Source organism: Canis lupus, chromosome 13 (assembly GCF_048164855.1).
Source record: "Canis lupus baileyi chromosome 13, mCanLup2.hap1, whole genome shotgun sequence".
Classification (NCBI taxonomy): domain Eukaryota; kingdom Metazoa; phylum Chordata; class Mammalia; order Carnivora; family Canidae; genus Canis; species Canis lupus.
The window spans coordinates 61,218,242-61,245,845 of record NC_132850.1 but is presented as its reverse complement, the minus strand read 5'-3'; the positions used below and the strand labels follow the sequence as shown (position 1 = coordinate 61,245,845).

At 38.6% G+C, this 27,604-nt stretch overlaps 1 protein-coding gene across 3 annotated transcripts in view; it reads left to right on the top strand.

Moving 5' to 3' along the window:
• The window catches only part of MARCHF1 (membrane associated ring-CH-type finger 1), a 797,228-nt gene that overhangs the window by 638,193 nt on the left and 131,431 nt on the right, over nucleotides 1-27,604 (top strand). For all 3 annotated transcript variants that reach the window (XM_072773820.1, XM_072773822.1, XM_072773821.1), the window contains exon 4: nucleotides 8,643-8,693. In XM_072773820.1, coding sequence (XP_072629921.1) covers nucleotides 8,643-8,693 — 51 coding nt within the window. The remainder of the gene's footprint in view (nucleotides 1-8,642; nucleotides 8,694-27,604) is intronic.

Genomic DNA, 27,604 nt, shown 5'->3' with positions numbered 1-27,604 from the left:
CACCCACACACACACGCCTTTCTCCCTTTATGATATGTAATCTTTGATGAGTAAGACCAACTTTACCATTTTTGTTTCTTTAATTTTCTTAATGTGATATTTTATTTTATTTTAAGATTTTATTTATTTATTCATGAGAAACACACACACACACAGAGAGAGAGAGAGAGAGAGAGAGAGAGGCAGAGACACAGGCAGAGGGAGAAGCAGGCTCCAGGCAGGGAGCCCGATGTGGGACTTGATCCCGGGTCTCCAGGATCATGCCCTGGACCAAAGGCAGGCGCTAAACTGCTGCGCCACCCAGGGATCCCCTTAATGTGATATTTTATTTTTAAAAACTATGAAAAACAAGTAAAACTATAACACCCAAAGATGTTTAAAGAAAAAGCTAGACTATCCCCATAGGCCTCTCTGCTTCCTGTGATCCTACCAACCCGAGGGACTGAAGGTAATCTCTGTGAATAGATGGTGTGGTATTAGCCAATATTGGATGAGCATATTCTTGCTCAGTCAAAAATATAAATGTAGATGCACAAATATATCTAGATATTATTCTTTACACATTCTTCTCCACACATTATTCTTTAACTCTTTTTTTTTTCACCTAAATGATCATGGATATTATCACTTACCAATGTGTAGAGCTATAACTTCACATTTGCATTATAATTTCTGTGTGCACATCACATCCATATATAATTTTACATAAACGGGGATCCAAGATGCTCTTTTTCTTTTTAAGGACTCTTTTTCCCCCTTGTCTCATTTCTCCTCTTTCACTGGACTCTCCTCCTTCCCCCTTTCTCTCCCCCCAAGAAACTCATGTTAACACAGTCGCGAGTATCCTTCCATGACTCTTTCTGTGCTCATAGAGACACACACAAATACACGTCTACACATGACTATGTGCACACATAGACGCTCATAGAAGTTCTGTCCTTATATATTTTTCAAACAATCACATGATACCACTTCTCGTTTTACTCTCCTGCACTCAGTCTCCTTGTGTGAAAACCTCTTTGGTCAAATGGCAGAGAGCTAGTCTCTTCTATTTCATAACTGCACAATGTTCCAAAATGTGGCCGTACTGTAACGTATGTCATCATTTCTCTATTGATGAGTATTGTTTACCCCATTAGTCAGGAGGGAGAAATCGGGCTTTTGTTTCAACCTAGAGAAATCAGACTTTTGTAAAGATCTGTTGCCTTGTCTGGGCGAACAAAGAAAAGAAACTGGAATTATTTAAAGCTTGAGAAAGAGACCCACAGAATTGAAACTCCTGCTCCTAAGGAAGGAAGGAGCCAGCAGGCTGGTGCTGGTGTCTACGACAGGTGGAGTCTGTGTGTGGGGTTGGTAGAAACACCGTGTCATGTACTCAGCAACCGCTGCAGGAGGCACTGCGGCTTCCTGGGGGAGAAGCGTTTCTAGGATGATCTTCGCACAAGGAGCAGATGCCATTGTCCTTCGCCAGCCTTCTGCTTGGCCTCATTGGTTCCCCCTCTGAATGGAGCTGCCGAGGGAGCTGGGGGACCAAACAGAAATGTGGTTTGCAGAGCCCCGGCCTCAGAGTGCAAATTAGGAGAGTGGATTGAAAGCTTTGAGAACACCAGCCTAACAACTGGCACATCTTTACTGTCAAGACTTTTGTGGGATTTTTTTTTTTTTTCAGTTAAGAAGGGTGCTGTAATAAGTGTCCTAATTCTCATATTCTTATGAACCAGTGCTTTTATTTTTCTGGGATAGATTCCCAGATGGCAGATTAGTGCATAAAGTGATATTTTTAATTTTAACAGATGTTGCCAGATGTTTTTTTTTTAAATAATAGTGCAAAAATGCACACTTCTACTGGCAATTTTTGAGAGTACTCTTTCTTCTTATCCCCACCAGCAACAGAGGGCTATCACTCTTTTCAATCTTTCCAGCATGATGGGTGTAAAGCAATGCGTTGTTTTTACTTTAATTAGCATTTTTTCTGACAGTTTGTGATTTTTAAGCATTTTATCATGTTTATTAACAATCTGTAGTCTCTTTTTGTGAATTTCTATCCCTATCTTTTACTTATTTTTTTTTTCTATTGGATTTCCTCTGTTGCATCTTTCATGAATGGACAAGCACTCTTTGCATATTACAGAAATTGAACTTTATCAATCTTCTATGTTGTGCTTTTTTACAACTTTATTGTTTGTTTATTCACTTCAATTTTTTTCCAGGCATAATATAATCAAATATCACAGCTGCTGGTTCTCATATTAGTTATATAGACTTTCCCTACCCCAACATTGAATTTATAATTTAGGCTTATTTCAAGTATTTTTTTATTGTTTACATTCAAGACTTTTTTCCCTCTGGAGTCTATGATTGTATATGCCATTTAGTATGAGTTTGATTTTTTTCTTCCATGTAGATAGTTGTGAGAAGTATTTATTATGTCAACTTTCTTTTCAATATTGACTTGAAATACCAATTTTACCATATGTGAAATTATTTTATGTGTCTGGATTTTCTGTTCTGGATTTCACTGGCCTTTTGTCTGATTCTTGTGCCAATGCCATGTCAACTTAATCAGTGACTTTTAATATGGGCTAAGCCTGGTAGAAGGAGATCTCCTTTTTTCATTATTTTCTTGGCTATTCTCAGGCATTTCTTTTTCTATATATGTTCCTTAAATTAATTTTATCTATCTCCTTTCTGCGTCACAAAGGAAGAAATAAACCCCATTGGAGATTAATTGGAACTACATTCTATTTAAATGCCAATTTGTGGTCAAGCAGTGCCTTCATTTGTTCAGATCATGCTCTCCTCAATAAGATTCTATAATTTATATTTTAATAAGATTTTATGATTTCTTTGTTAAGTTTATTCTTAAGTATTTTATGATTTTTGTTTTTATTATTACATTTCTGGTTATTTATTGCTAGAAGGGAAAAAGCTTTTGATCTTGCAGTATTTCCATTAGGATACACTAAACTGTCACAATAAATAAATCCAAAAAATGTGAGGGCTCCAAAGAAATACAAGTTTATTTATCTTCCATGACAATTTAGAATGTATGTTCTAAGTTGGAAGAGGGCTCCTCACCATGTGATCATTCAGGGACTCAGGAAGACTCAGCTCTGCTGTCTTTAATAATGCGGCTTCCTGGCTTGCTCTGAGAGTCACCATCTTAGCACCAAGCAATAGAAAAATAGCATGGAAGAAATTTTAGATTTATGGTACAGACAGGAAACTAACAGTTGTGAGCTCTGTTCACACCTCCCTGGAGGGAATTTAGTTAAGGCAACCTGTGATTGAAAGGCATATTGGGAGATAGAATGTGACTGGAAAGATGTATACCCAGCTACCATTCTGTTCATACAGAAGAAGGGATGATGCATTTTAGGAAATTGAGTAGAATCTGCCATTGTGTAATTACCCTGTTTCTAGCCATTGTAGTAAAGACGCTACTTGTGATGAGTACTGGGTATTGGAAGTGATGAATCACTGATTTCTACTCCAGAAACCAGTATTGCACTATACGTTAACTCAAATTTTTTTAAAGTCTCATTAATTGTAGTAGTTTCTTGTTTAACTGAATACACTTGGAATTTCTATAGTATCAGTAAGAAAAGATTGTTTTGTTCCTTCTTTTCAATATTCTCTCCTACCAAATACTTTTATTGTCTTTATATTTGTTAGGAACTCTAGGATAGTTGAATACTAACAAAAGCAAACATCCGTAGCAGAACATCTTTAACATAGTTCTTGTATTTTACCATGTAGAAAAATTGAGGGCATTGATTTTAAAATATTGTCTTTATCACTTTAAGAGGTTTCCTCCAATTCTTATTTTACTTAAAGCTTGCATAGTAATAAGACTGCAGAGGTTGGTCAGATATTTTTTCAGCATCTAAGATCATAATGTTTGTCTCTTTCAATGTATTAATCTAATGAAATGTTTCCAGATTTCGTAATAAGAAATTATCTGGAATAAATCCTGTTTATTGTATTCCTTGTGTATTTTCTGTATACACCACTCATGTGTCAAAGTTACATGCTACTCTTTAGATATATGCTAATATGTTTAAAGAATTTTTGCATCCAAGTAAGACTCAAGCATACTTTTCTTTTCCTTCTTTCCTTCTTCTTGGGTACTGACTTAACACATTTGAAGCTCCATCTGTGCAAGATTAATAACATGAATTAGGGGACTGTATGTTTCTGTGGTCGAGGATAACGTAAAAAAAATTGAAACTCTGCGTTCTTAAAAGTAAGGTGAAACTCACTTGTGAAATCATCATGCCCTTATTCTTTTTAGGATATACAGACTTCCATTTACTTATATACTCTCTTGTTATTTAGTGTATCTATTGAAGTTTTCCTCTTCTTCAATAAATTCTGAGAACTTTTGCTTTGCTAGGATATGATTCTTTTTTTCTAGGTTTTCAGATTTGTTGCAATGGCATTATATGTAGCATTCTATTATAATTTTTCTAATTTTTTCTGTGTCTTTGGTTATTTATCCTTTCTCGTCTTATCTATTTCTGCTTTTTGTTTTCCTTAATAAGTCTCACTAGAAATTCACCTATTTTCCTGCTGTAAGAAAATATTTCTTTATTCTTCTTATTTATTTCCATTTAATGAGTTTCAGCTTTTATATTTTATTATCTTCTTACTCTATTCTTTTATTGCGCTTCATTACTGTTTTCTTTAACAATGAAAACATTTACAGTTACAAATTTTTGTCAGGATATAGCTTTTGCAGTGTTCCCTATAGGTCTTAGTATAACATTTTTAAGAATTTCTGGCTATAATTTTTCAGACAGTTTTAATTTGGTTGAACCAAGCATTATCTAAAAATGTGTTAATTAGTGGTGATTAAATTTATTAATCACATTTCAAGTTTCTATTTCTAATTTTACTGTCTCAATAGCAAAAGAAAAATCTCTACTTGAAGTTTTTTGTTAAGGTATTATTTGAGGGTAAGTCGATTTTAAACGTTTCATTGAGTTAAAAACAGCACTTTTCATTTAGTGGACATGAATTTCTCTTACATATCTATTAATCAAGTCTTATTGCAGTATTCAGTTTCTCTGTGTTTTGTTTGTTTATAAGCCACATTGCTTTCAAAGACTTTTCTTCTTACATCTTTTAATTACCTTAGCAAAAATAATTCCATTTTCTGCTTAGAATTCTTCAAAACTGCCTCATTTCTTTTTCTTCTTTCAAATATTCTTGACTTTTACCCTGGACTGGGAGGGGGGGGCGATGAGGGTGGTCAAGGAAAATAACTAAAGAATAGCATTTTATCAGTGAAGTGTGTGGATCTTTTTCTGGTTTCTTCACTCAGGAATAGTTATTTTCCTTTAGTTTACATAAAAAATCTCCTTCAAATTTCCTTACTGCCCTCTTCTGATCAATGATATAATATACAGAGTATTCATGTGTAGATACACACACGTCCAGCCATATTGTATATTCTTTGACACAGAGCATTGCGTTTAAAAGGAACTATGTCGTTTTCCTTAGATTAGAACATTAAAAATATGTTAAAATAATTTAGTAATGATTTTCTCATTTGATAATCATTTTTCCTCTCTGGTAATAAAAATCCAACCATGTTTTGTAAGATCATATTCTAAAAACAACTATTATTATACAAATAATAATCTCAAAACAAAACTATCAGATACATTTATATCAAACAAAAATTAGAAACTTCTTTAAAATATTAAAAAGCACTTATGATATTAGAAGTCTGTCCATCTTCATACTGTGAATGAACTTCTAAAATCAATCTACTGAGATAGCTGCTCAACTTTACTGTGTGATGAGCCCATACTTTTCATGCAGACTTGTCTGAAACTCGTTGGTTCCAACTTTTAGTGACCTACGGGGTCACCACAGTTTGGGTACCAGTAACTTATCTTAGATTCTAAGACAGCATCTATTTAATGGAAGGTAAAGAATTTAAACTGACCATAACGAGGTATGACAACCATATTTGACTAATCTACAAAGAAGAATATGTCATTGCAATAGTAATGGGACAAGCACCCAATTAATTAGTAGCAAATTCGACAGATTGCTTTGGAAGTTTTCCAAAAGAAAAGTGTTTCTGGTGCTTTGCTTCAAAGAGCAGGGCAGGCCAAACTTCCTTAACCCCCTTGGGTAGAGAGAAATTTGATTTTTTTCATTCTTAAATTTAAAATGCCGGCGCCTACTCCACAATAGAGACAGAATTACAGGACAGAGAAACTAGGATGTTTATGCTTAAATGATGAGTCTAGTAGCCTGTGATGATCGGCCTGATTTTTGAGGGTGCTTCTTGGGTGCTCCCGCTCCCTGTGAATACTAATGGGAATGTTATAACCGTGCAAACTATAAAATGTCTTCATGTACAGCTCATTTGAGTCTCCCAACCACCCCCAAGATGTCACCTCCTTTGTGTCACAGTGAGGAAAGCCCTGGATTGTCTAACAGTGTGCTCTTGCCAGAGCCAGTGCATTACCAAAGGGCAAGTTGCAAGTCAGGCCAGCACAGCAATGGTGTGTACCCTCCGTCCCCTCTGTTAACCGGAATAGAAGCAACAGGGAACTCAGCCATGGCAAAAAAAAAAAAAAAGTAAGCTTTGCCTTCGTTCCTTTATTTCTTGCAATGCCTGGTCTTGTAGTAGGAGAAAATAGAACCACGGGATTTCAGGTTAAAAGATCTCCTGAAGTACTAAGAAGAAAATGCCTTCTCCCCATTAGATGGGACGTTGCTCATGAAGAGAATGGGAATTATCTGCTCATGAGAACCTCCTGCTGAACTCGCAATTGTGGAGGGAACCTGACCCTCCTGGTTTTTATCTGAAAATGCCACAAAGTCCTATTTGGTTTGAAAAATTCAGTAATCTGATGCCATATTCAATTTGTATAGCACTTCTGGGTTCTCGCTGAAACACCTTTCAATTCTAGTTCCTTAATTGTGTTTTTAAATACCACGTAAATATAGAATACACAATGGAACAACCACCACAACAAAATTGCCCCCAGCCTATTACACTATGTGACTTATTTACCTCTGCTCACACAATAGTGTGTCAAAATCCCAAATTTCACTCAGCGGGGAAGATGGATTGGTTTTGTTTTCTGGTCTCTAGAAGAGGAGTTGAGGTGTCAGGAGAAAAGTCCTTCTCTCCATCACCAGAGGAAGCTAATCAAGGCAAAATGTCTGCTGGCAGCATCTTCATTAATCTCCAGCTGGATCACGGGCCTGTTAGGAGGTGTAACTAATCGTGTCGCTGTGACTCATCTTGGTCTGTAATAACACGCTCCACAGTGACATCAGTGGTCGTATGAGATGGATGTCACACGTAAGGGAAAAAATACTGTTCTGCTGAAATATCTGCAAGCCTGTGCATGACACGGTGACAATTTGCAGTAAATGCAGCTACTGTGTCTCCACAATAACATTTGCCATATCCTGTCATCACTGTGTTTCTGGAACCTCCTGGAGCCGTCATCGTGGGGCAGTTTCAGACCTGCAGGTTGTTAGATCAGCTTAGTTCTCAAAAATGACCCGTGTCAAGATGCACTGGGGTTGTCTATGCAGGTCTACTTGGGCGCTGAGTCCAGATGCTCAGAAAATTCTTAAAAAGACTCCTAAAGCATCAATTCAGACTCTTCACAAACTTTTGGTTTCTAGACCAGGTTCTTTCAAAATTTTCTCTGCAGAAGGAAAGGTCTACCGTGATTCTCTTGGTACGTGTAAAATGCATGATTCGCATACATTTGGATTTGTGACTCAATTATTCACTAGCAGATAATCGGCCAAGTAGAAGGAATAACCAGACTGGACCAGACAGGAGGCCTCAGGTGGCCCCGGCTTGGGCATGAGCACTGCCACTGCTGGGAAAAGACTGCCTCTGGGCTTTGAAGAGGGGGCTCCACTCTTGAAGGTCTCTTTCTACCTTAAAGTTGTATGGCTTTAAAAAAAAAAAAAAAACTAGCAGTTCCTAAGCTTTTTTTTTTTCATGCTTTTCTACTAAATTGGAAATCCTTTAAAGGGACCAGGACTAAGGGTACAATTTTTTTAAAACGTATTTTTAAGTTTTAGGTGTTAAAATCATTGTTGAATGTTTTTGATTTAAACAACGGAGTGTTTTAAATTTAAAAATGTCTTTATATTTTAGAAGCAAATGAACATCAAAGACGAATAACAAGTATTTTAAAAGAGCAGGAGTTAGGTGTATGCACCATGTACCTGGTATACAGTAATTACTGACACTAGAAACAGAATTTACTCAGAATTTCCTGGCAGCAAAAGCGAAAGAGGAAATAATGGACTTAAATCCATTTTGTAATCCATTTCAAAGGAACCACATTTATTTTTCTAGAGAAGTGAGCATTTCCTGGTAATAAATACTACTAGCCTGATATATATACCCTCATGCTCATTGAAACATTTTCACAAGGACAATGATATGTACTAGAGAAATAAAATTTGGTGAGACAAAAGCCATTGTGTAAGCAATTTGTGTATCTTTTTTTAAAATTTTTTTGGCAATTTGTGTATCTATCAGTTGACTAGCATTTACACGTTGACCTGCGCTGTGCTTTCTAGTCTCTGCAGTAAAGACTATTGCTATATTTATAATCAATGTCTCTAATTTTATTTTTCAGAATGACAAATCCCCAGGGCGATCAGCAAGTCGATCAAGTAATATTTCAAAAGTAGGTAAACTATATTTATTTGTTTATTGATTTTCATATTTTATGAGTTCAAGTAAAAAGCTTACAATGTTTAACCTCTAATTGTTATCTGTGAGCAGTACACAAATATCACTTGTTTTTTTTTCAAATATGACTTGTTAATGGTTTTAACTGTGATAAAAAGACACGATATCACACAACTAAAGTAGTTATTTTTCCTTGTCAGTATTTTGTGCAAAAGACAATTTGTTACTTTCAGAGTGTTGGGCAAAGTATGGTTTTTTTTTTTTTTCCCCTCTTATTTCAAGGATCATGGAGCTGTCACACACCCAACTTGAAACTGTATCAACATTCATGGTACAATTTCCATGAATTCAGTTTTTCTACAGGTTTGGGCTCATCTATGCTCATATTCACCAGGATGAGTTTTATAAATAAGACATTAGTTTAGTCTTATTTGTTTTATAGAGTCAATGGATGAAAAAACAAAATACTTCCTGGACTATCTATAAATCTAAGCAAAACAGCAGAGTATTGAAAAGATTATGGCATGGCAGGGAAACTCTGGATTTTTTTTTTTTTTTTTTTTTGCCTAGAAAACAAAAAATTAAGGGCTATTCTCTAAAATGAGATACAATGCAATGTACAGACTTTGTGTTTGGGGAGTGAGAAGTCATTTAGAGCCATTTATCAAACTGGAAAATTATGATTTCCAAAAACATAATTCAGACAGAGATGGATTTACCGTGAATAGGACTTGCCCTACAGGGCCACCCACTTGCCAGCACCCCCGACAGCCCTGAGCTTAATTTTGTGTATGTGAATTTTATATTATTTTATTTCAGGAGAGCCAGCCCCCCAAATAGTTGTCAAGTCTAGGCACCACGGTACCCAAATCCACTTCCAATTTAGGGAAGTGTTTTATTTTCAGAAAAAAAAGAACTTCATTACTCCTTGAAAAATAGCCATGGCCAAAGGGTCAGCATTTTCTGCAGCTCGTTTCCCGAGGCCAGTTCTTAGGAGTCAATGCCAAGATGGTCAGGTGACTCCTGCAGACACACTCGGCTGCTCACAGGGGTGCAACCCTACACTTCGGGAACTCTCGCATCTTCAGTAAGAGCACGTATGCGTGTCTGTTGCCCTGCGAGACCACAGCTGTGTTATGATGCTGTGCACCATACAAGCATCCTTAGAAGGATAGTCCAGAACAACAGGCAACAGTCCAGGCAACGATGCTGGGGACAAGACGTGGGACTGAACATCTATAGCTCCATCCAGATCTGAGGACCTTCCCAGCCGTCTGAGAGCCAGTGTGGGCTGCTACTAATTCTGAAGAAAAAAGAGGATCTGGGTGTCTGTTGCTGTGCTGTCACTTCTTTCTTACATGTGTGTGACCATGAAACATTCCCTTAGCCTCCCTGAGACACAGCTGTCTCCTCTGCGACTTGAGGGTGACCGTGTTAGTCCCCTGAAGGCTCCCATAAGCAGCCGTCGGTTAGAATAGTACCTTTCAAATGTCTGTCCTCTTGGTCACCTTGTGAAGAGCCTTGGCTGCAGCTGCACAACACCAGCATCTCTCTGAACTGGAATGTTCACGGTGACCTGGAACCTTGTCAACATACTGGCCAATCCTTTGTCCTGCCAAATGTCGTCTCATGATCCAGAGGTAGGGTCATCGTGCATTCCCGAGCTGCTGTTTGCATCTGACGTAATGCAGCTTGTTTATAACTTTGAACCTTTTAACGTTTTCTTTGAGAAATAAAAAAAAGTCAGGAGTGTAGTTTCCCTTCTGTGAATTCGTCCCGGCTCTAATATGTATTAATTGCATCGCTGTGTGGGAGACGATTAATGACAAAAATGCATTATATTGAGGGAAATGAAAGGCTCTCTTCATAAATAGTCTAATTGCACCAGAGCAAAAACTCAACTATCAGACACCCGTAGAGATAAAAAGATTGCTCTGTGCATGTTTATTTTTTAAGCCAATATAACTTTCCTTTTTGTCCATGTTCAGAATGACAGTCACAAATTCTAAATACATTGTTGAGTCCTCACTACTTTTTCACAAATTATTAAGTGATAAACTTTGCATTATGGCCAAACAACTCACCAAGTGTGAAATGGCAAAAACTAGCAATACTTGAGCCCTGTAACTTTTAAAGTGGTGGAGAAAAAAAAAATATTAAAGCAGAGCAAGGATGTTTTTCCTCTCATTTTATCAAAATAATTTTTATGTCAAAAAAAAAAAGACTGAGCTTTTCAAGGGGGTGATAATCAACTGAACAGAGTAATTAAGAGCATGGATTCCAAAGGAACTGCTTAGGAGGGTTATTTAACTTCCTTAATATTTTAGCTGTAAAAGAAGAATATATAATAGCATCTAGCTCTTGGAGTGGTGCTTAGAACACTGCCTGGCTCTGTGCAAGTATCAGCTATACTTATTATGGGACTCTTAATTATTTCTATCTCAGTCAACGGCACCAAATAGGTTCTCTGTAAATCTTTTTTGTAAACAAGTGAATTTGAGACATGAGTTACAATATATGCATTGTGTTTTGAGTGTGGTAAGAATAAATAATAGACTGGACAGGATTGAGTAAGATGTTAGAACATAGTAAAATAGCGGTGCCTGGGGGCTCAGTGGTTGAGCCTTTGGTTCAGGTCATGATCCCGGGGGCCTGGGATCGAGTCTCACGTCGGGCTCCCTGCATGGAGCCTGCTTCTCGCTCTGTCTGTGTCTCTGCCTCTTTGTGTCTCTCATGAATAAATACATAAATAAAATCTTTAACAGAAAAAAAAACATAGTAAAATAGTGTTCTGACATAATTTTATTGAAAAAATACTGTACATTTCCATTTCCAAAAAAAGGGTGTGTAGGGGCACCTGAGTGGCTCATTCCGTTAAGCATCTGTCATGATCCTGGGGTCCCAGGATTGGACCCCACATAGGGCTCCCCCTTCAGTGGGAGTCTGCTCTTCCCTCTGACTCTCCCTCCTCTTGCTCTCTCTCTCACTCTCTCTCTCAAATAAATAAAATCTTTTTTTTTAAAGTGTGTACATGCATATACATATATATATTTAACAATAATAAATTATCTTAGGTCAGGAGGAGTATTACTCATGGTGGGCATCTTTCTTAATTTTTAACAAGTTTGTGTCATCCCCAATCCTTTGATACAGGAAAGTCCCAGATGCTACAGAGGATTCCATCCCCGGTGGGCTAGCAGAACTGTCCACCACACTACTGAGTCTGCTTTCCTTCCTGTTTCTTGCAGTTCTCTACTGAACCAGCAGACCTTTCTAATCATCAATATTTGTGAAATGCCTCCCATTAGTACTCCCATACTCTGTACTGGAAATGAAGACTCCCAGGTACTCAGTGAGCCTACAGTGATGGAGTTGAGATCCCACTTATATATGAATACAAACATATAAATTAATAAAGTAGAACTGATAACTCCCTGTGCAAAAATAGTTAACAGAGCAAGCCTGAGACTCTTATCTGAGAAAGGCCTGCTGGCCAGGTTGGCTCCTGGCTGGCATCTGGGAACTTGGGATTTCAGAAGTGAATATATAATCCTAAATTATAAGAATAGTTCACTGTGCCTGAACTGTGAAAAAAAAAATCTGGTTTATCCAAAATATTTGCCTTCCTTATGAAAGTCTGGAAATTGGGCATATGCTAAGCAATGGGTTACCCACATGATGAGCTTCCAGTGAAGACTTTGGGCACCGAATTTCTAATGAATTCCCCTGGTAGCTAGATAGTACTTCACATCTGTTGTCACAAGTTACTGCTGCAGGATTTAAATGTATCCTGTGTGATTCCACTGGGAGTAAATTTGGAATTTTGCTCCTGATTTCCTCTGGACCTCACCCCATGTGCCTTTTCTTTTTTTCCCTGATTTTGCTTTGTATTATGACCATGGTTATGACCATAAGCTCAGTCCTGTAGCTTCCTAGGAAATCACTGAAACTGAGTGTGGTCATGGGAACCCCTTCTACACTGGCTAAAAAGGTAAAGATGGAAGGGAGTTGAGAGAATGGTCACCTGTATTTGGTGAGGAGAGGATAGCATCAGAGATGATTGCTTAGAAGAATGGCATATACACAGGGCCTCAAAGAATGGGTGTGACTTGATCAACTGCCAAGAAAGTGTGTTTAAAGGGATATAAATTTAAGACATGGACATACAAGACAGACCTGTGACTCTTGCTTTTTTTCTTACTCGAATAGGATTTGTGTGCATTGGATATGTTAAAGTTGATGCAAAAGCTACAGAGAAACTACATAGGTTTAAAATAATGTATGTGAGATTTTCAAAATATCTTCAGTGTGAACACAGCAGCATTCATTTATCCACACTTACTTTTTTTGTTTGTTTTTTGAAAAGCTGCTTTTGATATTAATGCTGGTTACTGCTTTTTAACACATATATGGCTCCCAATAGGTTCCTCAAGATGTAAATTAGCCAAATTTGGCCTTCCTTTCTTTTATATCTTCTAGGGTGAGGAATCATTATATTCAACTAGCAACAGCATATTATGTATTTCACAGGGAAAATTTTTCAAAAGCAAACTGTCAAAAGGAAAGAAAGCCTTGTACTTTCAATTCAAATCAACATCTAGAATTTTCTTTTAAATAAAACACTTTTAGGCTTTTTGGTCTATGTGGGAAGCAGCTCACAAAATCTAATCTACTTATGAAAAGAAACTCAAAAGCCATCACCTTAGCAAAATATTTCAGATAGTTTCCATCACTTTCTCTTCAATTCCCTAGACTCCTTTTACTTGACAAAGGTTCATCGAAATTATTCTGTTGGTCTTTACCGAGAAATATCAGATATAAACTTAGGTGAAGATGGTATATGGTGTATGAAATAATATTCCTAAAGCTCCATCTTCTCTTGCCCATGTGCCCTAGTTTATTCTGCAGTAAATGAAGATGCATGGCAGAGTCAATACAATTTATTCAACAAACACTGTTTTATGGATATACTGTGTACAAACCATTACGTAAGTCATAGCATTTTAAATCGATCTTTTCTCTTGATCAAATACATACTGTGATTTTACCTGTGTGAATCTTTATTTCTCCATATTTTGCCAGATTTGCCTTTCCAGTAGTCCAACATATTCTCCAGCAAGGTCAAGGGGAAAGTGTTCCCTAAATGGAAAATGTATTGGGAATTCTTTCAGCTGAACCTGAGCCAAGCATTTGCATCTCTGAACAGGTGTTTAATGTTCTGACTTATTGAGAGATCCATCTTGGTTTGCTCATGCAGGGGACCCATAAATCAGTCATAACCTCAGACTATAGACCTTTAGAGGGTAAGTTTGATAGGGAAAGTGGGATGTATGATTAGGAAACGACTAGAAATGAGGTAGACTAATTAGAGAACTGCAGCAGAACCTGAGTCAGGGTCTATCCTGAGACCAAAGCTGAGTAAATGAGTGTGGCTTTAAATTTCATTGAATTGGTAAAGATAGTAGTAGAAGATTAAGAAAACCTGAAACTTTATATCCTGGGGCTTTTCCTCTGAATACACTCACTCCTTAGGTGATCTCATCTAGCCTCACGATTATATGGAATCAGTATGCCAACTAGTCTCAAAAAGAGATTTCTAATCCAGATTTATGCTGCGAATTCCAGACTCAAATATCCTACTTAAATTTTCCATGTCAGTGTAATAGAAATCTGTCTTAGGTCAGATTGCACAGAAACAGATCCTAAAATGGGATTTTTGTTTTGTTTTGTTTTGTTTTGTTTTGCAATATTTTACTATGGAGAAGCCATAGAAGCTTAGGAGAAGCCATCAAAGGAATGGGAAAAGCAGGACAGGGAAGAGGAGGAAGTCAAGAATAAGTTTTCCTGATCCTGCAAGGGGACCCTGCAGTGTAAAATGAGCTGAAAGTTGTTCCCACTTGAGCCATGGAAACAGGACTTTCATCTTCCCATATCAGCCATTCACTAGCTCAGGGTCTCCTAGAGAGAGAGAGAAACTTCTAGACACTTGGTGACTCTCTTCACATGCAGGTAAAGCTGTCTGCGAAGCCAAGGGCAATTCTCCAAAGAGAATCATGGTTTCAGGACTCTAGACACAAAACTACCCAGAAGCAGAGTGAGCCATGTACTGCAACAGTGAACGAGGCCAGGCTGGATTTTGGTGGCACCCTGGCAGCGTCTGTTATGGCGCATCAGCTGCACCACTCAGATCCGTATGAACTCATTCCATCCTGTCCTGGATACTTACACATCATGAGTGGTCATAATTTCCAAGGAAACAATTGAAAAGCAGAGATTAGTAGAACAGGCTCTTGCTATTGCAATTGCCAAAGCTATGAGTGACTCATCATCCTCTCCTATCACTCATTCCAAATATCCTTCCTTCTTGGTGACCAGCTCTCTGAGGCTAGGTGGCTTGCTGGTGAAGTGTCTCTGACCTCCAGTCTTAACTGCTATGCCCTTAACAGACTGTGGTTGCTGTAACCGAGCATTTGAAGTTAATCCAGAGTATGGCTAAAAAAAAAAAAAAATTCCTGCAGTGGATTCCCCAAGCTTAAAATATGTCTTGCTTCCGCATTATGTAGCAGCAACCCTGCCTCTCCATAATGGACAGGTCCAGCTGTTCAGTGAATTGTTGCTCTGCCTACCAGACAATAGAACTTGTGTTATCAAGTTCATGAGGGAGAGCTCCAGTCATGCGGTCAGCTGATGTCAATGGTCAGGCCTTTGGTCTTTTCTGGAGCCAAGGAAGATGCCAGGAGCTGCTTTCCATGAAGAGAACTCTACTACGGTAGTGTGGTCTTGATCTCGACACTAGGGTTTTCACAGCAATTCTCCATTCAAGACTTGACTGAGAACCTGCTCTGTGTTCTTATTTACCGTGGAACCTCTAATACTACGGGATTTGCAGCTTAGAACGACTCTGGCATCAAGGTTACTTATACTGAAGTCAAAAGTGCTGCAGAAACTCCTCTCATTTTTGACCCAACTCAGAACTGGTAGCCTCCGGAGTCATCTGATAAAAGATTTAAGCATTGTTCCAAAGTGTGGTCTCTGCTGCCTCTAAAACCCCGAATCCTACCAAGCACTCGGGTCTTTCTCAGCGGTAAAGAGAGAGATAAAATTTGGCCTTCACTCTGAAGGGAATGTATTGACATTCACAACACAGTGGAACCCCTAAAATCTTCACTGATCAAGGCCAGCTCCCGACTGTCTGTGCTTTTTCTCCTGTGCTCTAGAACACACATGTCCTCATAAGGCCTTCGGGTTACTGGCCTTAACTGCTCTTTAGATCCGCTTAACGTGACATCATCACACAGTAAACTAATCTGATGTTTGACAATTGACCCTCAATGGTCACCTCCAGTCTATGTTGTGACAAATCCCTGGGGCAGGACCAAGAATGTCTACTGCTGTCCACACCAGGGGAATGGAAGCTGCCTCTGAGCCGGCTTTGATCCATTTATGATGACCAGTAAAAAGAACACATTTGGGGCCGGTAGCTTCATTCTGCTTGCCGGGCCTCACACCCCGTGGTGCTGGTCTGCAGCACAGTAGAGCGAGTGCCTGGGTACATTTGCCACTGTCTGTTGTCATTTGCCTGACCCACCAGGTTTCTATTTCAGGGAACAGCCTGAGAAATTAAATGGTGACATGATGGAAACCATCACCCTCATATCCTTTCAAGTCTGTTTTTCACACAACAGCCAAAATAATTCCTTGCAAATATGAATCAGATAGTGTCTTGCTCCTGTGTCAACCCTCCAGTGGTGTCCTGTATCAGAGTAAAACATAAATCCTTGCACTGGCCAAGGAGCCCTAACCTGGCCCTGCACTATCTCTTTAATTGTATTTCTTATCATCCCTCCTACCCCCACACCCCCACGCCCGCCCCAGTCACTCAGCTCCAGACACACCGACCTCTTGCAGTTTCTCGAGCACAGGCTTTCGCTGCAGGGCATTTGCCCTCCAGGCTCCTGCTGCTCAAAATGCTCATTCCTTGGATGTCTGCGTGCTTGGCTGCCTAGACTTTTTTCCATTTCTACTTAGATACCATCTTCTTATCAGCGAGGACCTATCTTCTTTCCTGCTGCATTTTTAAGGATTTTATTATAATGAGTAATAATTTGTTTAATAATTTGTTCCTATTTAATTTAAGCTCTAAGAGAACGAGAACTCTATTTCTTTGTTCAATACTGCTTCCTCAGCACCTAGAAAAGTGACCAATAAGTAGTATATGCTCATTAAATATGTGTCGAATGAATGAATACAGCCTGTTTTGTTTTGTTAGCTTTTTTTTCCTAAAGATTTTATTTATTTATTCATGAGAGACACACAGAGAGGCAGAGACTCAGGCAGAGGGAGAAGCAGGCTCCATGCAGGGAGCCCGATGTGGGACTCGATCCCGGGACCCCGGGGTCACGACCTGGGCTGAAGGCAGACACTTAACCAGCGAGCCACCCAGGTGTCCCTGTTTCGTTAGCTTTAGAATGTCTGCTCTTAACATGGACTGTGTGGATACACAGAGCAGTCAGTGACTCTTGGACCAGGCCAGTATAAGAACGTGTTACCAGTACACACGAGATAGATAGAACGTGTAAGTGTTTACAGTAGATACCATTGATCCCACCCAAATGCTCAGTACCAGCCACCCTCCCCTAGCTTCTTTGAATGTTTTCAGATCATTCACCAGCTGTCTCCCTCTTCAGAGACTTGTCCTAAGTCAAGCGGTAGCCCTTCACCCCATATACATAACACGTGAGCATTTTTTAAAACCACACTGTAATGAGGACCAAGGAGCATCTATTGCAGAAAAAGCACTGAATAGTCAGGTGGAAAGGATCTCTTACAAGTGGAGTTTAGCCAGCCTGTGTCCTGAGCACCCCCTTTCCTGTCCAGAGCTCCTAAATGGAGGAGCCATGTTGTCAGAGAAGGTCTATAGCCATACATGGACAACAATGCCTTGGTCCCTTCCTTACCAAGGGTGAATAAACACCCCACCGATGAATGAATACTTAACCTGTCAAAAGCAGAGACTGATGTTGAGCCCCCAGATTTAATAACGTGTATCAAGAAGACCATCCAGCCATTTGCAATTTGATTGTGTCAGGTATCTTCCAGTTTGGGCTTGCCTGTCACGTGGACCTGGAACTAGGGTGAAATAAGGGGAGCACTAGGCCCCACACAGATTTTAAGGGGGTATCAAAAAACTCAATAACCAAGATAAACTTTAATGCAAGACTTCAAGAATCAAATGTTCTACAAAAACCCCATGATAAATGAAATAACAGAATTTTAAATAAAAACAGGATCAGTGCTATGTTAGGCCCATGTGCAGCCAGAGGCAAAAGAAAAAAAAAATCTGCAATACTGACTTTGTATGTATTTTAAGTTTTAATATCTGTTCATCGTGGGTTTTTGCATTAATTTTCATTTTTAAAGAATATGACTTTAATTTTTTTTCTCTTGCTTACTGAATTCTTTTGGTTCTTTCTTACTTTATGCCTCTTGCTCCTTCACTCTCTTCCCAACTCTGTACCTACCTAAATTTAAACTAATTGCAATTATATAAAATGTCAGAATAATTTCTTCAGTTGCGCTGGCGACATTCAAGTGCTCAATAGTTACAAGTGATTAGTGCTTGCTACATATATTGGACAATATAAGTACAGAACGTTTCCATCCTCAGAGAAAGTTCTATCAGACAGACACTGCTGCTCTAGAAAATCTGCTTAACCCCTCTATGGAAAGAAATAATTGAAAGGTACCTAGATGTTTTCAAAACAGCCAGAAAAATAATCCTAATCTGGACAATACATGATACTACCTAAAATGTCAGTTTGTAGGTTCTTAAATCCTGATATCTTCCTGTCAGCTTTGTTTGGCCAAGGGAAATATTCTGGTAACAAGAAATATTGAAGACAAGAACTATTGTTCATTAATGAGCCCCCAGAATTAATGACACAGTTGTAATTGCTGTAGGCATGTAGGAAGTTGTTTTTCCAGACCAGATCACAAAACAAAAATGGGCCAGTATTTGGCTCCCATAATAATTCTGAAAGAGAATGAGTAACTTGTGGGTTTGTGGTGCCAAGGGTGGGAATCATCTCTCGCCACTGATCAACTGTTATAGGAGCAGAGACAAAAAGCAGCCTTGCAATGGTAGTTTCTTTTCCAGTGGAAAAGATTCATTTTAAATGAAGATGATTGCATTCAATTTAATTCTAATTTTTGCAGATACTCATATATTTCAGTGTGATGAATCTCTGGTGAAATAAAAGCATACATTTAAAGTCTAAGTAGCCATGACATGTGGAATGTTGGGGGCTGGGGGTAGACGATGGTGTAAGCAAGAGAAATGAATGCTGTCTGTTGATATTCTAAGCAGTCATAACTTCCTCCTTCTGGATTTCCTCAGCTAAACACTTAATACAAGAAAAATTGATCTTAAGCCAAACTGGTTCTTCTTTTCTTTGAATATCTTTAATATCGATAAACTATACAGTATTCCTTTAAATTTGTATTATCTAACTTGGTAGGTTGATGGCAACACCCTTGAATTTTTCACCTATGATTTTATTTTAGGAAGCAATTTAATTTTGTAGATTTCCCCACTCCTGACAGTTAGCTACATTTAGTTCCAGCAACTATAAAGATTGAAGTAAAGGACTTGAATGTATTTGAGTTCAAATATTGCAGGTAAATAAAAGAGTATTGTTTAAATCACTGAAAGCCAAGGAAGTCCGAGTTTTTGATCATCATTAATCTATTTACACAGAAGGTGATATGTTGATATATTTTCCATAGGATTACACCAGCATCTCTCACTGCTTCTCTCCTTTTCTGTATTATTAAATGTTTGTTGTATTTGAAAAAAAAAAAAATTATAGCCTTGGCTCTTTTTCTTTTTTTTCCAGGTTACAGTTATATCCTGGAGTTTCTTTTTTGCTTCTCCCAACTCCATCTTATTTGGTTACTTGCTACCATTTGTTTCTTTTCAGTGTCCTTCATCATCTCCAATTTTTGAGCTCTTTCCATGTATCCTACAGTGAGGAGAATGTTGGCAGCTGTGTTGTTAATGTAATTAATGTGCATAGTCAATTTGGATTGACTAGGCCAAATAAATCCACTTTGAGACTTAAACTACCCAATTTGGCTGTCTTTGTTGATCAGATTAGCTGGGTAATTGTCAAATCTCTAACCCACTAATTACTGCAGAGATACATCATGTATTCCCTCATTTGATTCACATTTCATTGAAATTTACAATCAAAGCTTTACGAAAGAACGGTGACATAAATAGCACCAGTTTAAGATGAAAGTCAATAACCACTTCCATCACTTTCGTCTCATCTTTGAGTGAAGGAGGAAAGGGAAAAACCATAAGAATACATTCTTCCTACTGCCAAAGTAGGAAGAAACAATGAATAACCCAAACTCTACATCCACTAGACCTAAAACCCATAAACATCGTACTTCCCTCATGACAGACTGAAATTCTCAGGCTTAATAGCTTTTTATTTTTACCTTTAAAAACGAAAGTAGGGTAATTAATTACTTCTTGGTTCCCCATAGGTCTTCAGTTAGCCAGAAAGAAAATTTTTGCTGACCAAACTACAATAAACTAGTATTTTATTTATTCACACAGCAAATATATGCTTTGTGCTTGTTCTGTGGTAGGTGAAAGAAACATAGCTTCTTACCTCTTGTAACGTATGTTGAACTTGAGAGGGTATTGGACAGGTAGCCCAAGGATTACTGTTCCATATAAAGTAGTTTCTTGATTCCCCAACTTGGCATTAGAAATTACAGTTAAAAAAAAATACTACATCTGGGGTGACAAGTTGTTTTGTAATGAAAATTATTTTCTATTAGTACAATACAGGATTGGGTTTTAAGTTTCTTGAGGTGAACTTTTACCATGTCTTATTATTAATTGATTTTAATGAGCACTTGCTTTGTGTCATTTCTTGGGCACCTTCTATGGGTCAAGCATCCTAATTGGTACTGTACACATGTTAGCACTAACCCTGACAGGCACATTGTTAGATGGGTTTACAATATAAAGATTAGAAAACTAAGTCTTAGGTTAAGTAATTTACCCTAAATCATAAAACAAGTTAGAGGGAGCACCTGGATTTTTAACCTAGGTATTGTACTCAGAGTAACTAATCCACAGCCTAATGTGCCAGACCACCCTCACGGTCCTCTCTAACTTGTCTTCAGTGTGACATGCATAGAAGTGAGAATGGCCATCACAGATTATGTAGGACTCACACTATAGAAGGAAAGGGAAGTGAATTCAAAAACAATTTGATAATTAATGTGGTTGTACTAAGGAAAGATTTAGGGTGGCTTATTTTGATAGGCCATAGATAGCCATTTGGGTTTCTTAGAAGCAGAAATGGCATAATAAAAATGACACTTAAAAATGTATTAGAAGCCTATACGAGGTCTATTTAAAATGTATTCATAATCCTACCTAAAAACATACTGAATGCAAAAACTGAATGCTGGTTAATGATACCCATTCTGAAATATTTAGGAATGAAGTGTACTTTTGTATGTACCTTACTTTGACATGAGTCATAAAAATAAGATGGATTTGTGAATGGATAGAGGGGTGGATAAGTAGATAAATATATGATAACATAAATTTGGCAATATGTTAGAAATTTGGGTATTGGCATACTGGTGTTACTGTATAATCCTTTCAGCTTTTATGTAGATTTGAAAATTTTCAGAAGATGCTAGAAAAAAATAGAAACAATGATAGAAATATGTAGAAGATTGGAGAAGCAGAGAGTCTGCTCAGAGACGTTACAATAAACTAGACCTTGAGTAAGCTGTTGAGTACCTGGAGAAGTTAATGACAATGGGAAAGAAGAAGTATCGATCATGATTAATATTTGATGTAAAGAAATGAGTTATACTTAACAATTAGAGATAAGAGATGAGAAAAAGGAGATGAATCTTTTTTTATAAATTTATTTTTTATTGGTGTTCAATTTGCCAACATATAGAATAACACCCAGTGCTCATCCCATCAAGTGCCCCCCTCAGTGCCCATCACCCAGTCACCCCCCCCCCACCTCCCCTTCCACCACCCCTAGTTCGTTTCCCAGAGTTAGGAGTCTCAAGGAGGTGAATCTTATTGAGAGAGTCCAGCCTGGTAAAAAGAACAAATGGGGGTGCTTTCATCATCTGGCATTAAGCTCCTTGATGAGACAGGTGCCCAAAAGCTGGCTTTCCTTTGAGTCACTCCTGTAGCAGAATTTTTTTTTTTTTTGAGACTTCCCAAACTGGAAGTCTCCTGGACATGGGCCACATACTTTGTAACCGATTGCCCTAAAGCTCGTTTTACTGGCTACATCGATCTATGTATCCCATGCCACGTGCTCTTCCTAAAATGTGACATTCACATTCCTCCATCAAGAAGAAGGACTTATGTTCCCTCCACTTGCAACTAGGGAGACCTTCATACTTTCTTCAACCAGGTAAACAAAGCTGAAGTGATACTGTATGTCTTTCAGGGCTAGGTCACAAGCTTCTGCTCGGTCATCTCTCTCTCATGACATATTCATTGAGAGCCCTGACATGATAATTAAGAACACTGGCTGTCATGAAGCTGCCATGCTACAAAGTGCACATAAAGAGTTCACAAAGGGTTAGAGATGCCCAGGAAACCTCAGCTGTTACAGCTCCCAGCGGTTGGTCTTCCCAACCCTGGTGGCAGACAGATGAGTGAATGAGCCTCCATTGACTAGTGCCCTCAAGCTTTAAACCTCCCCAGTTTTCACCAAGCCAAGCAGAGAGAGTTGTTCTTGTTGGGCCTTGTTGGGCCTTGTTCAGATTGCAGATTTGTGAGCAAAGTAAATGTCATCATTTTAATCTACTACATTTTGGGATAGTTTGTTATTAAACTATCTTAGGCCATACACACAGACATTTTCCATTAAGGTCACTTTTTCCTAGCTGGAAGACCTGATTTCTTTTAAGACTCCTTAAGACTCCTTGCTCTTTAGCCATGAAAGTACATCTTATCCCAACTAGTTTTCTCTCCCCACTCTTCAGCAGTGCCCACATTCAGTTAATCTCTTTAAATTTTTGTAGGTGAGACAAACAGTAATCTCTATAGCTTCCAAAATCTGGATAGTAAATATCAAACTCAGGCCTACCACTCGTCCATATGTCACCTTTGTGCGAGGTAGAAAAAGGTATCACTTACCCATGATATTTCCATCTATCGTAAGATTATCGTACTACATACTGATTTTAGTAGAACAAAATATTTTACTGCCACTTGATTGAAAATCATTTTACTATACTGAACTATGATGTCTGTAATGAGAAAGACAGCCCTAGAAGGCAGCGTACAATCTACACACCACTCCATGTTTCCCTAAATCTCCTTTTACTTGACTAGAGATGGATGGGAGTGTTTCTTTCAACCACACTGAATATCACTTCTCTCCTATCATTCTTTCCCTCTTTACATAGCCTGGAGATGCTTAATGGTCTAGAAATGTCACAAAACTTGTTTTCAGGAGCCATCTCTTAGCAAGCCCTACATAGACACACAGACCTTTAAAATATGAGGATTCCATCAGAATAAAATAAGAAATTTTAAAAACTGTATGTTACCTATAGTGGAATTAAAATTTTAAAAATATAATAAAAATATAGAGAATATTGTTTACATTTCGAAAGTGCAGTTCGGAAACACAAATGGTCCCATTTAGCATAGGCCCAATAACATCTAGTTATTACCCATCTATTCAGCAAGTAATTATTGATTTCATATTTATATATATAATATACATACAATTAAATATATATATTTTTTGAAATAAGATGTACTTTCACTGCTAAGGAATGTGTGTGTGTATGTGTGTATGTGCGTGTGTGTGTGTGTGTGTATAAGGCATAGTGCCAGGCACTAGGAAAATAATGGTGAGCCATGAAAAGTACAGTGTAATGAGTTATTCGGGCAATCATAAAACCATGGAAATACATAATGGCAACTTTGATAAGTATTACGAAGGAATTTAAGTGATAATGGAGCATCTTGGAGCATGGTCTGGGTTGAGAACAGAGATTCAGGATTTATCCCACAGAGATGCTGTTTCTAAATATAAGAAACCATATCCATGGAGAGTAAATGTATGAAAAAAAAAAAAGATCAGACGTCTAAAGATAGAGTTGCAAGAAACACTCCTAGAGGCACAGAGGAAGGATGGCAAGGAGCCCTGCAAGAACATGAGAAGTGGTAAAGGAGGTAGGAACAACCCTGAGTGCTGAGCCTTTGGCACACCAGAAAGGAGGATGTTGAGCAAAGGGGTGGTAGTCTAGAGAGCACAATTCCACAGAGTTTAGGGAGAGCTAATATCGAGAAAAGATTGTGAAGTCTGACAACTGTGCAAGCACATGTTATCTCCAACTGCAGGAAGAGGGTCCTGAGTTTATGATGAAGACACGAGGAGCTTCGGAAGGAAGAGGAACTCAAATTAGAATATGGATCCAATAAGGCTCTCCGAGTTTTAGAAGGTAAAGTAATAGTTAAATTAAAAAAGGAAGATAGGAACAACCTGTGCAAAGCCATAGAGAAACAAAAGAACACATGTGACATGTTCTGGAGCTGCTAGTAGTTTGTAGCCAACGGTCACATTTGAAGAGATGACAGGCATAGAGCTCGTAAGATAGGTAAGATCATGCCAGGTCCTGGGATCACCTTAAGGAACAGAGCTTTACCAAAGACAAAAGAAAACAAAACTGACACTAATAATATTCTATACGTTAATTAATTGCATTTAAATAAAATACCTAAAAAAAAAATAGACCTTTACAGTGACATTATGGGGAACGTTGAAAGATTTAAAGCAGAAACTACTATGAGACGATCTGAGTTTTAGGAAGAGCACAGTAGAAATAAGGTTGGTCAATTTAGAAAAGAAAAAAGAGGTCAGTTAAAAGGGAATTGCAGTGGACTCAAGTGAAACACGAGAGTTTAAGAACCGGAGCTAAATATGAGATATCCTGTAAGAGGGCAGATATAGAGGGCTTGAGGACTGGAGTTGGGGGCTAGATGAAGAGGGAGCCTCGGTTTTCGTTCGTATTAGCAGCATGAACGCGTGGGGCGTGTTCTGCACTTCACTGTGAAACAGGCACAGGATAGGACACGGGGTTGAGGCAGTCTGGGGTCTTCTAAATGGCAGCAGACTCTAGGCAGAGTGATCTGGCTACAGGAAAAAAATAGACCTACCGGTATACACTCAGGGATTTATTTCTTCTGGAAAATGATCAATTTAGGCTGTCTTTAAATCTGGAAAAGTATTCCTAGAAAATCCAATGATCTTTGGAAACTCATGACACAGGTAGAAACATAAAGCACAGACATCCTCATTTCACATTCTCCACTCTGGCAGGAAGGAAAGGTATTTCAGCTGTCTCCTTTTTCAGTTGATTTGAGTGTTTTGAGAGCCAAACACTACACTTAATGATTTATGGCCGCAACTCACAATTCCACCGAACGGCTTAATTCCTCTGCCCGGATCCCACACTGCAGTGCCACATGCTAATGCCCAGGGTACGTGACTCATTAGTCCATGCGATCATTTTTGAAAAATCAGCAGAGCCATAGAAATAAAATGTTCATTTTTTAGGTCTTATTTACTGGCCAAAGCGGTTTTATCTAAAAGGAGCTGCTTTTACACTTACGGAAAATCTAAGAGTCCCTGTGGTTATCTTGCTGACTGAACAGCCCAATAAATAAAACTGTGAATATGTGGATAAACAACAAGGCATGGACCTAAATCTCATTAAACTTCCATGATTCCAAAATCCTAATGCCATGAAATGAAAATGCAGAAAAATCTAAGGTATTCCTAAAACCATAAAGTAGGCCCCAAAGAGACACAGACAAGGAAGAGGACAGCGTTCAATGTGCTGCTGTCAGCCGTGTTCCACGTCACTCACACGAACAGCTTAGTTCCTGTACAGGGAATGCTCCAGGATAGTGGGAGATATACGTAGTGTTTATTCTAAAATTACCTAGTGTGAGACTTAAGACATTTGTTTCCTTAAAGGAGTTGGCCTGACATTTGAACTTCCCTATAAAATTGCATTAAATATGTATCGGCTTGGAGGGCCGACCAAAATAGAATAATGCATTTTCAATTTAGTCTTGGTTACACTTGACCTGTTTTAAAGTGTTTCTTTAATGAAATGGAAGCTATACCAAAATTAATTCTATGCAAGTGGCAGAGCAGGTTCTGTGTTATTTAATCGTCATGCATACCCTCCGCTTCGCCCGGGTGTAGAAACAATACAGAGATGGCGATTGCTTTAATCTGGCAGGTCTGATAACATTGTCATCATAATCGGAACGAAGTTCAAGTGGTTTTCTGACCTGAATGTAACACTCGTGTTTTACTGTAAGAAATAAGGAAGGGCAGAGAACCAAGAAATCCTAACTGTGGCAGTTTTAGCCTGTAATTGTACTAATAATTCTGTATCCAGGGCAATTGAGCTAAGGAAGAGGGGTCAAAAACCCAATCTTCTTCATTACCATCACCAATTTATCTGCTAAACAATAGGCACCATTCTGGGCACTTTTCACATGAATTAACTCATAAGTGAGTTCATCTTACCACCTAGCCTGCTTGTTAAAAACCATGCTGGTGGGCAGCCTGGGGGCCTAGCACCGCCTTCCGCCCAGGGCATGATCCTGGAGACCCGGCTCCCTGCATGGGGCCTGCTTCTCCCTCTGCCTGGGTCTCTGCCTCTCTGTCTCTGTGTGTCTCTCATGAATAAAAAAATAACATCATAAATAAAAATAAATAAATAAATAAATAAATAAATAAATAAATAAATAAATAAAAACCATGCTTTGGACAGATGAGAAAACTCAAGCCCAAAGAGTTTCAGTTCCGCAACTAGGCAAGGCGGGAAATCTGGGATTCCGAAGGCCTTGTGTCTTTCCTCTCCACCGTGCTTCCCTGTTCGGTAACGTATCAGCACACCATGTGTGGCAGGCACTCTGCTGGGTGGGATACGCAATACCTAGAAAGTCTTAGTCTTGATAGAGCTGTCACACTAAAGGGAGAGCCCAACACAGACGAGTAAAGAGGTATTCAGGATGGTGTTATCAGATGGTGGCACGTGCTGAAGAAACAGACTTGGCATAGAGAATTGGGGGGGCGGGGCAGGCGGATAGTTGTTTGCTCAATTGTTTGTTTTCAGTGTGACATGAAAAGACAAGGCTTTCTGGGGAAGACCTACTGTAAGGAAAGACCCGAATGACAGAAAAGCACTGGACATAAATGAAAGAGGACTGTAACAGGGAACAGTAAACTCCGAAATCTGAGCCAAGAAAGAGCTTGGCATCTTCCAAGTACCAGCAGAAGGCGAGCTTGGCAAAAACGTATTAAATAAGATAGAGAAGGGGATCCCCGGGTGGCTCAGTGGTTGAGCATCTGCCTTTGGCCCAGGGCGTGACCCTGGAGTCCCAGGATCGAGTCCCAAGTCGGGCTCCCTTGCATGGAGCCTGCTTCTCCCTCTGCCTGTGTCTTTGCCTTTCTCTCTCTCTCTCTCTCTCTCTCTCTCTGTCTATCATGAATAAATAAATAAAATCTAAATAAATAAATAAATAAATAAATAAATAAATAAATAAAATAGAGAAAAGAATGAAATAAGGTGGGGATGAATCGTGAACCAAATCATCCGGAGACTTGTAGAACTCTCTGGATTCTGTTCTAAGAATAGTGGGAAGCTATAGAAGAATTATGATAAAAAACTGACATAACCTAATTTACATCTTAAAAATACTGTTCTAAGATTCAGTGTGAAGAATAGAGTGTTTATGTTTTGTCTACTTGATTGCAACTTCTGGGAGGGATATGTAAAATATCAGATGACATTTTTAAAAAT